General features: G+C 46.0%; 1 non-coding gene and 1 gene segment (V, D, J or C); one reads left to right on the forward strand and one right to left on the reverse strand.

Annotated features, from left to right (window-relative positions):
- Positions 1 to 783: 783 nt before the first annotated feature.
- trnae-uuc lies at positions 784 to 855 on the reverse strand. Its single transcript has one exon. It is a non-coding gene; the product is annotated as a tRNA-Glu (tRNA).
- A 787-nt stretch (positions 856 to 1,642) lies between these two features.
- On the forward strand, positions 1,643 to 2,235 carry LOC119959435. The segment is given in 2 exon segments: positions 1,643 to 1,688; positions 1,894 to 2,235. Coding segments are annotated over 2 exon segments (366 nt in total).
- Positions 2,236 to 10,876: the final 8,641 nt, after the last annotated feature.

Genomic DNA, 10,876 nt, shown 5'->3' on the forward strand with positions numbered 1-10,876 from the left:
TTTGATAAAAGTATATTTTTCAAAAAGAGATTCTGTAATATTTCTGCAGTTTCCTCAGGCTCATCACAGTATCCTCTGTGTCTGTCTACCTGAGCACACATTACCGACAGAGATCTTTGAAAATGAAAATCGCTTATTGTCACGAGTAGGCTTCAATGAAGTTACCGTGGAAAGCCCCTAGTCGCCACATTCCGGCGCCTGTTCGTGGAGGCTGGTACGGGAATCTTTGTGATGGTGAGTAACTTTTAATTTGCATCAATAAACCAATCTCTTATTTTGTTGACTGAAAGAACAGCTAATAGGTGAGGTTAAAACGGGGAAGAAGGTAAATATTTGCGGAATGACCGGCAGAATGACTGTGAAGACATTAGCAGCAGTGGGGATAAATGTGGAACTATTAGGGAAAGGTATAGCTCAGAAAGGGGCCATTCGACACACAGCACTGCTTTGGAAGAGCATCGGAGTTGACCAGAAATGACATCTGTGCCAATTTGAACAGCAGAAAATAAAATCTGCCCCATTCCCACGCACATTTATCCCTTCATCATCACCTCTTCAGTCATTATCTTTGATGTCTTGTAACCTATCCCAGACCTCATTTATCATTTACTCCCTCCGACTCCAAGTTTGTTTTTCACCTGTCACATCTCCGATTTACCAAACTCTGATGAAAAATCACACAGCTGGAATATTAACTGCTTCTCAGTAAGGACGAAGCCTTGTTTTCATTTCATTAGGAGTTTCTGTTGATTGTGACAGTTCACACAGCAGCAATAAGAACAATTCCCTGACCGGGAATCGAACCCGGGCCACGGCGGTGAAAGCGCCGAATCCTAACCACTAGACCACCAGGGAAGTCGGTCAATTGAGTTCCAGAATCACTGACCATGATCAATTCACTCATTCGCTCTGGCGACTGACAATTGGCATCTCCAACATGGTGTGTTTGGTTAAACTTTTCTCAGGATCATGAACAGCCAAATAGAGGATAAATACCAAATCAGCGTGGAAGGCAGAGTGAAGACACAAGGGATATGACAAGGCTGGGTTGCATTTGCTTTCATGCAAGGGGTCTTAACGATGAGGCAAATGAACTGAGGGCGCAGATTAACACGATGGAAAAATATCCTGGGACCTCTCTGGAGAAACCTCCACTGAGAGATGTGTGACCATAATCGCAAATTCACTGTTGTACAATCCGTATATTGTTTTATTTACAATCGCAACTGAAGGAAATCTCCCGCTCAGAGCGAATAGCTCCGTGTTAACAGGTCACCCACATGGCAATGATATTAATGTTCTTCCTGAGCCGTCACACACTGTCTTAAAATTAAACAACATTAACAAATTAAATGAGCGAGTGGAGCGGATCAGATCTAACCGCAGATTCTCCCTGACTGATTCTCCCTCACGCCATAGACTGCACTGACTTACTGACTGTCTGCACCCTCACAGAGTTAATACTGTTGGTCAAAGAGATTCGGGTGATCACTGAAACTCATTCAAATCTTATCTGAGGAAATGGCGGGCAGATTTGAGATTGTTTCATTGGACGGGGAGATTGGGATCAGAAAATGACGTTGAAACAAATTCTGTTCAGGTGGTGTTTAGATTGTTAATTGGTTTGGGCTCTGCCGCGGCTATGCAGTTATTCAGCGTCTGGATTGTGTTCGGGGTGTTTCTTGTCGGTAAGGATGACTCTGGTCTAATTAAATGTTATCTCGATCTGAAACGTTAACCCTGCTTCACTCCAGGGACATTGCTGAGTATTTCTGTCTTTATTTGTTGTTATTTCATGTCTCCAATCCTGTCGCGTTTAATGTAAAGTGTGAATGTTATTTCAGTAGCACACCCAAACCTTAGTTTTATCTCCTTCTTGGTCACATGTTACAGATCCGAGTGATGGAGATTCTGTTTCTCAGCCGCAGTCATCAACGAGCGGGAGAGAAGGTGATGCGGTGACTGTACCATGTACCTACAGCACTACAGCAAGCAACTATGTGTTATATTGGTACAGACAACAACCACAGAAGGAATTGCAGTTCATTATACTGAAACAGTCCTGGGATTCAAAGGAAGCTAGAGGGCAAGGTTTTGGTAACCGTTTCTCTGTTGAACTTCAGACCTCGGCTAATTCAATCAGTTTAACCATCTCGAGGTTGGAGCTGACTGACACTGGCAGATATTACTGCGCTTTCACGCACAGTGATTAAAAACAGGCTCACCCCAGTACAAAAACTGTCTCTGAGCTAGAATTCACTGCTCCAGTCTGTTGAGGTTTTCACGGGGAATCACAAGGCGTCACAGCCACATCGAGCAGCGGCGCTGAGAGCCGCTGAAACACTCAGAGGAAACCACATTAACCTCGAGTCAAACTGTCAGCCAACTGTGTCCAGGGTAGTCTGAGAAAACTAACTGCTAAATCTAATCAGACTGAAAGCTTTATCAGAGAGAGTCAAGTTGCCGGCTAAATAGTTCTTATCTCTGTTCGAATCATTATTCCTTCTAATCAGGGTGGGAAGATCAGCTCGGCGCATTAAAGATTGCTCCGAGATTTAAAAATCATTCAAAGCTGGCCAACAACACTTCATAAAATACAGACTGCGAGCTGTAACCAGGGAATGTGGCAATGGATCCGGGTGGGTGAGGGAGGGTTTGTTTGTGTGTGTGCGTGGTGTGTAAGGGGAGGTCTCCACCTGGCAACGGGAATTACAAAAATTGGGTGGCAGGAACGAAGAAAAGATAGAACAGATGGGAATGAATGTTTAAAAAGTCCAAGCAGAGAACAGAAAGAACAAACAGCAATTACAATCATTCAGCAATACAAACTGAATGTGACTGAATGAATGGTAGATCTGAGAAATGTACCAGTGTGAACTGATGATAACTGAAATCTATGTTTCCCTATCCCTGTACATACTCACTGTTGAAAGCCTGAGCGATGTACCTGTGTAGATGAATGTGGCCGATTGTGTGCATCCAGTGACTAGCTGGACTCAACATTTTGATATCCAGGGTTTGGGGGATTGAGCTGGTTTAGACATCGTTCAGTGAGTGGATCAGCCCATCCACTGCCTGGGCTCTCTGCTAAACACCTGAGCAACGTCCCTGGCCAGCTGGCCGAATGAGCCCTCAGCAGCTCACTGCCTGCTGTCTCTCCATGTTTAACAATGTGATTGGCTGCGCTATACAGGTAAGTAACCCTCACTTCCCAACCCGCACAGATATTATATCAGCTCTTGTCCTGTGCATTTTGGGAGAGCGATAAAAGTCATTAACCACCGCTGCCTCATGGTGTAGAGGACCCGGGTTCGATCCCGGTCCCGGGTCTCTGTCCGTGTTGAGTTTGCACGTTCTCCCCGTGTCTGCGTTGGTCTCACCCCCACAACCCAAAGATGTGCAGGGAAGGTGAATTGGCCACGATAAATTGCCCCTTAATTGGAAAAAAGAATTGGGTACTCTAAATTTATTTTTAAAAGGTATTAACAAAGAGGCTGAGCCTCAGCAGAATAGTACACGGAGGGTCCAGCTGAGGGACAGACACCAAGGGCGGACATTGGGAGAGATGAGTGTTTATAAATGCAGATACATTAGGGGCGATGGTAGTTTGTTGCATTGTCACTGGACTAGTAATCAAGGCACCCCGGGTAATGCGGAAGATGGCGACATTTCAATTCGGTAAATATATGGAACTAAATATCGCAGATTAATCTGGTTCACTGATTTCTTCAGGGAAGGAAAGCCGCCCCCCTCGCCTGTCCTGGTCGACACGTGACGACTGATCCAGTTGACTCTCAAAGCCAAGATACTCATTGTGATGGACAATAAATGTTGGCCCACATCCAATGAATGAAATAGTTATATAATACAGACATAATAATAATCTTTAGTAGTGTGACAAGTATGCTTACATGAACACAAATTTCCCCAGACCATAATACAATATAAATACGCCTTAAATTTGAAAGAGGTGTGCTTAAGTCCGAGACAATGGTCCAAAATTTAATTCATGCCAATGGTGCGGGTAAGAAGGACCGATTTTCTAACTTAAATTAGGAAATTAAATTAAGAAGTATGACTGTAGATAAGGAATAAGTAATATTTTTTAAAAACACAATTCTGGACGATTACACAGTAACCTGACGAATAATACAGCGTTAGCACTACTGCCTTACATATGATGGACAACTCAGAAAGCTCTGCCAGGAAAACACGGAGAGAGCTTTCTAAAGACCTGAACTAGGTGCGCAGCTCTCTCCGTGCTCTGTGTCACTGTATGTAATCCTCACCATGGTCAGGTTTCTGTACAGCTCTCTCCGTGCTCTGTATCACTGTGTGTGTAATCCTCACCATGTTCAGGTTTCTGTACAGCTCTCTCCGTGCTCTGTGTCACTGTATGTAATCCTCACCATGTTCAGGTTTCTGGACAGCTCTCTCCGTGCTCTGTATCACTGTGTGTGTGATCCTCACCATGTTCAGGTTTCTGTACAGCTCTCTCCGTGCTCTGTATCACTGTGTGTAATCCTCACCATGTTCAGGTTTCTGTACAGCTCTCTCCGTGCTCTGTATCACTGTGTGTGTGATCCTCACCATGTTCAGATTTCTGTACAGCTCTCTCCGTGCTCTGTATCACTATGTGTGTAATCCTCAGCATGTTCAGGTTTCTGTACAGCTGTCTCCGTGCTCTGTATCACTGTGTGTGTGATCCTCACCATGTTCAGGTTTCTGTACAGCTCACTCCGTGCTCTGTATCACTGTGTGTGTGTAATCCTCACCATGTTCAGGTTTCTGTACAGCTCTGTTCGTGCTTTGTGTCCCTGTGTGTGTAACCCTCACCATGTTCAGGTTTCTGTACAGCTCTCTCCGTGTTCTGTATCACTGTGCTGTTCGCTGACTCAGTGCACAGTAATACACAGCGGAATCGCTCTGTTGTATTTTGGAGATGTTTAATCGGCTGATTCTCTTGACAGGATCGAGAGAAGCAGAAATTCTGCCTCCTGTAGCGTTTTTCTTATTCTCCTCTCCGGTAGTATGTCTCTGAAGCAGGAAATCCGGAGCTTGTCCTGGGGACTGACGGTACCAGTGTACTGTGTACTGACAGAACCCTGAATATTCCCAGTTTAAAATAAGTGTGTCACCGGCAGCAGAGTTTTGAAGAGGTGGATTCTTGGACACCAGGGAAGTGGAATCTGGAGGATGACAAAAATAAAGATTTTGTCATTGGTTTAGCCACGTTTACCTGAGGGGAATTTCCTATCCCGCGAATAGCTCCGTTTTTTGCAGTTTGGTAACTATTTGGAGTCTGTTTGAATTGTATTAACTGTTGTCACAATATGAACCTGGAGGGTATGCAGAGGAGATTCACTAGGTTAATCCCAGAGTTGAGGGGATTGGACTATGAAGAGAGGTTCAGTAGACGGGGACTGTACTCGTTGGAATGTAGAAGGATGGGGGGGGGGGGGGGGGTCTTATGGAAACATTTAAATTATGATGGGAATAGATAGGGTAGACGCGGGCAGGTTGTTTCCACTGGTGGGTGAAGTAGAACTGGGGGACATAGCCTCCAAATAAGGGGAAGTAGATTTAGGACTGAGTTTGGGAGGAACTTCTTCACCCAAAAGTTTGTGAATCTAATGAGGCAGTTGAGGCTCCTTCATCAAATATTTTCAAGATAAAGATAGATAATTGGATACTCTAAATTTATTTTTAAAAAACAAATAAAAGTTTTAAAACAATGAGAAGAAATTATTTCTCTAAAAGAGTCGAGAATCTGAAACTCACTACGTTGGGGGGGGGGGGGGGGGGATAATTGGGTACTCTAAATTTATGTCAAAAAACAAAAAAAAGTTTTAAAACAATGAGAAGAAATTATTTCTCTAAAAGGGTTGAGAATCTGAAACTCACTACCCTAGCGTGCAGTGTATGCCCGCACATTCAGTAAATTTACGGAAGAGATAGTAATGGGTGGAAGGGTTATAGAGAACGGGCACAAAGTGGAGTTGAGGCCGAGAGGAGATCAGCGATGATCGTATTGACGGCGGAGCGGGCTCGAATTGCCTCCACCTGCTCCTAGCTAGTGTGTTCAGGTGTTCGTATGTTGATGTCAGCCTCCATACCCCACCAACAGCAACATCCCACCAATCCAATCCACCAATCCCCCACTACCCTGACACCGCTGACTACATACACCATTTCATAGCATTTACAGTGCAGACGGAGGCCATTCGGCCCATCGAGTCTGCACCGGCTCCTGGAAAGAGCACCCTACCCAAGGTTAACACCTCCACCCTATCCCCATAACCCCATAACCCAGTAACCCCACCCAACACTAAGTGCAATTTTGGACACTAAGGGCAATTTATCATGTCCAATCCACCTAACCTGCACATCTTTGGACTGTGGGAAGAAACCGGAGCAACCGGAAGAAACCCACGCACACACGGGGAGAATGTGCAGACTCCGCACAGACAGTGACCCAAGCCGGAATTGAACCTGGGACCCTGGAGCTGTGAAGCGATTGTGCTATCGACAATGCTACCGTGCTGCCTCAAACACATTTTCCCAGAATAAATCTGGACCCGTCTCCCAATTATATCCTATCCCCAAATCCAAATCTGCAATGGAGAATATTCCTTAGAGAACAGATTCTTTTTAGTTTCGATGAGATTCAACGACACCGATCACAATAATAAACAGTCGATGAACATTGACCAGAATTGGCTGTAACAGGGTAGGCTTTGGAGTCACTTACCGGCTGTGACAGACACCACCGTCCCGGATCCAAGCACAGAATTATGTGTCCACCACAGTGACAGCTGTCTCAGTCTCCCCGGTACAAGAACCACCGACACCTCAATCTGCCGGAAAATCATCGTCAGAAATTCGGAACGGCCCGATTTTTCAGCGCAAATAAGTAAATAATCAATATTTAGTGCTTCAAAGTATTCCTCGGTTTAAGCTGTTCTTTATGAGTCCCCGGTCTCTTAGTAAATAGACCCAGGTAGGACATGTTCGCTTCATACAAAGAGAGAAAAATGTCAAAGAAAGATGTGTGGTAAAAATTAGAATAAAATTAAACTAGATGACAGCGAGAATAACATCAACCCGATGAGTCACAACATGGTCTCGAAAGATTTATATTTAAATTGTACAGAGGTATTTGCACAGGCCACTTCCATTGTGACTCTCCCAATAGCACAGTTTTACAGGTCAGTATATAATCCCCCGGGTACTTGGCGGCAGGTGGAGGCATGACCTAAACACGGGGATCTGCTATTTCCGGTTTCAGCTCTTCCAGCAGGGTCACATCAACTGTTGGGGACTTGGACCTGGAATCAGTTGTTCCCAATCCCCACTCACTAACACCAATCCCGGAAAGACATCACCCTCCGCACAAGCTCGGCACTTATAAAACTCAAGATGTTAACGGCAATGGCCTGGTCTGATCACAAACTAAACTGTGGTACATGCGGTATGAATTGGAAGTGTGGGGGTTTCAGAGCATTTAACTCACCTTTTTCATTTGTTTCTGTCATACTCCGCAGTGAGGGATTTTGTGCCGCGGGAAGCCGAGATCCATCACTGTGTGCTCCAGTATTTATAATGAGCTTTACAGTAATAGGTGGCGCTGTCTTCAACTCTCACATCCCAAATTGTCAACGAAAATACCTTTTCTACTTTTCCCACGGACACAAAAAATCTCCCTCCGCTGGAGATCCATTTCCGCTCTGTCCCGGGCTGGGTTTGTCTGAAGAAATATCCGGTATCCAAATCATAATCATCACCATTTAAAACACAGGAGATGGTGAGAGACTGACACTCCTCCCTGGTCACCGCTGCCGGGCTCTGTGTCACTGACTGACTCAAACATCCTGGAAATTAAGCAGAGACAGTTTATTGGACCATCAGAGCCTAAAGCACACAACGGGGCTAAAACCCCAGACAGAGTCTGTAGTTGGGGTGGATTCGGGCAGTTTTATATTAAATCCACACAATGTGGGTTAGTTTGACCTGTACTCACCGGGTAAACAGACACACAGGGTGAAAACCACGAGGATTCTCATCGTTCTGCTCCTGGAGCTGATGGTGTAGATGAGGGAGAGCTGGAGACAGCAGACCTAGACCGCTCTATGGGACTCAACGTCAGAGAAATACTTTCAGACCCTCAAATCTGTAAATTAGGCCCCGCCCAAAGGTTTCCAAAAATTTGAGGATTTAAAAGGGGCAGCCGGCTTTGAACACTCAGTCCAAGTTCTCCAGCTATTGCTGCCTCCTTGCTTCCGACCCCAGAATCTCGACCCGCGACCCCACTGGTCGTTGCGACCCACAGTTTGGCAATGCCCCGCTTGTTGTTATCGGGGCTGGTGGGCAGGGGGTAGAGTTTACGAGGTCATCATTGGATCCGCGCCCATCCCCGCTCTTTGGTTGTGTGAATGGCAACCCAGATGAAGGACGGAGCCGAGTTACCTCCCGCTTTATTGTATCTGTGAGTTGGATTTGAAATCCCCTTTCACCTCCATGGGTTCAATGGGGAATTGTGGGGCTTGTTGTGTCAGTGGAGGCTGCCACACTCCTTTCCCTATAGTAGGTAAGTTGGGAGGTCGGTTCATGTGTGTTTGTATCGGGTGATCTTATTTCCACCCAGTTCAATACTGCCGGGAATATCCTCAACAACATGCTGATGGTGTTGTTGGGATCCCGGTGAAATCTGGATCAGAATGTCGGAGGCTCAGACCCGCAGCTAAAATCCGTCCAGCAATTGAGAATCAGAATGCAACATGATGCGGCCCACCGACAAAATCCATGCAGACAAATACCTATCATAGATACAGAGCGAACCCCCTGCTGAGCCAATACAACTCAGCCAGAAAGGCATTGCTTCGGGGCTTTTGCTCTTCTGGATGGACTCGAGGGCCTTAGACAACTAATCCGGAGTTAGCGGTAGGTCCAGGCTCTCCTGCTCATTGTCCTCTGAGACATCCGTGATAGAGGACAGGATGGACTGGATGGCTGTGCTGTCTGCGGGTCTCACGTCACGTTCACCAGCATTTAATGATTCGCTGATCTACCAAATGTTAGACAGCGATGTCTTTACTGAGCTGTCAGCTACTGGCGGCACGGTAGCACAGTGGTTAGCACTGTTTGTTGCGTCACAGCTCCAGGGACCCAGATTCGATTCCCTGCTTGGTGCACTGTCTGTGCGGAGTCTGCACGTTCTCCCCGTGTCTGCGTGGGTTTGCTGCGGGTGATCCAGTTTCCTCCCACAAGTCCAGAAAGATGTGCTTGTTCGGTGACTTGGACATTCTGAATTATCCCTCTTTGTACCCGAACAGGCGCCGGAATGTGGCTATTAGGGACTTTTCACAGTAACCTCATTGCAGTGTTAATGTAAGCCTACTTGTGACAATAAAGATTATTTTCATTATCTTCCTTCAGACTGCTGATCACAGAGCTCCGTGTGCCTCCTGGCAGAAGAAACGCGATCACATCTCATCGTCCTTCACCGAGGGGCCTCTGAACCGAAAGATGATCTTCGAAGCCTCTGTGCTGAAGAGCGAGGCTTTCTGGCCCTTCACATCCTGGAGACCCTCCTTGACATCGACCCCCATCAGCTATAGCCTGAGCAGATTCCACATGCTTTTCTGGCGTCGGGACATTTCTCCCTGTCTCTCTCTCTCTCGCTTTCTGAAGGCCACTGAGGATGAAAAATCTCTTGATGTTCGTTATGCTCCGGCAGAGGATGTCTTGCACTGCGGAGTTACAGACTCGGGAAGTATCGGGAACAAGTTCATTCCAGTCCTCAATATGCCACTTCTCATTCAGTATTTCCTTCCCAGTAAAACTCCATCCTCCTCCTAACTGCTGTATCCCAGATATTCCTATGATTTTTAAAAAGACTCCAGTCACTACCTTGTATAATTTGTTCATATTGATTCAAGTACCTCTGAACCCATCAGATATTCTGAATAAATATCCTCGGGTTACTTTTGGTGACCAAAGGAACTGGGGTACGTGCTGCACATTCATTCAGAAAGGCGTAAACGGGAAAAATTGAATTAAGGCACCAGAAATAAATTTGGGAAGATAATATTTGCATAGATGTGAGGTAAAATCAACAAATATAATTCCATAATTGAATCTCACCGGTTCTTAGAACATAGAACAGTACAGCACAGAACAGGCCCTTCGGCCCTCGATGTTGTGCCGAGCATTGATAACCCTACTCAAACCCACGTATCCACCCTATACCCGTAACCCAACAACCCCCCCTTAACCTTACCTTTTAGGACACTACGGGCAATTTATCATGGCCAATCCACCTAACCCGCACATCTTTGGACTGTGGGAGGAAACCGGAGCAAACCCACGCACACAGGGGGAGGACGTGCAGACTCCACACAGACAGTGACCCAGCCGGGAATCGAACCTGGAACCCTGGAGCTGTGAAGCATTTGTGCTAACCACCATGCTACCGTGCTGCCCCCTCTTGTGTTTTTCTTTTTGGCTCTATTGAGAAAGCCCCTGTGATTCTCAGTGTGGAGGCTCAGTTATACTTTCTGTGTGTCGGAGAAAGGTTCCTCTGTTACGCACGAACCGGAGCTCTCAGTGTGGGTGTGTACGGGATATGGTGCATCTCGCTCATGTGCTGTTCACATGGCTCAGAGACTTACGGCGGATTTGGAGATCGGAACACCGATGATATTTAAATGAAACGTCTTGTTTCCTTTGTGCAGAACAATAGAGAACCGACCTGAAAAATCTTGAAAGTGATCTCCTGTCCACAAGCTTTCCCTCTTCAATCTCATAGCTTCCCATAAGAACAGAGTTTGAGCAGCAGTTGTCGAGAAACCGCGGTTCAGGAAGGTGCTGCATTCTT

This window comes from Scyliorhinus canicula, unplaced genomic scaffold (assembly GCF_902713615.1).
Source record: "Scyliorhinus canicula unplaced genomic scaffold, sScyCan1.1, whole genome shotgun sequence".
NCBI lineage: Eukaryota > Metazoa > Chordata > Chondrichthyes > Carcharhiniformes > Scyliorhinidae > Scyliorhinus > Scyliorhinus canicula.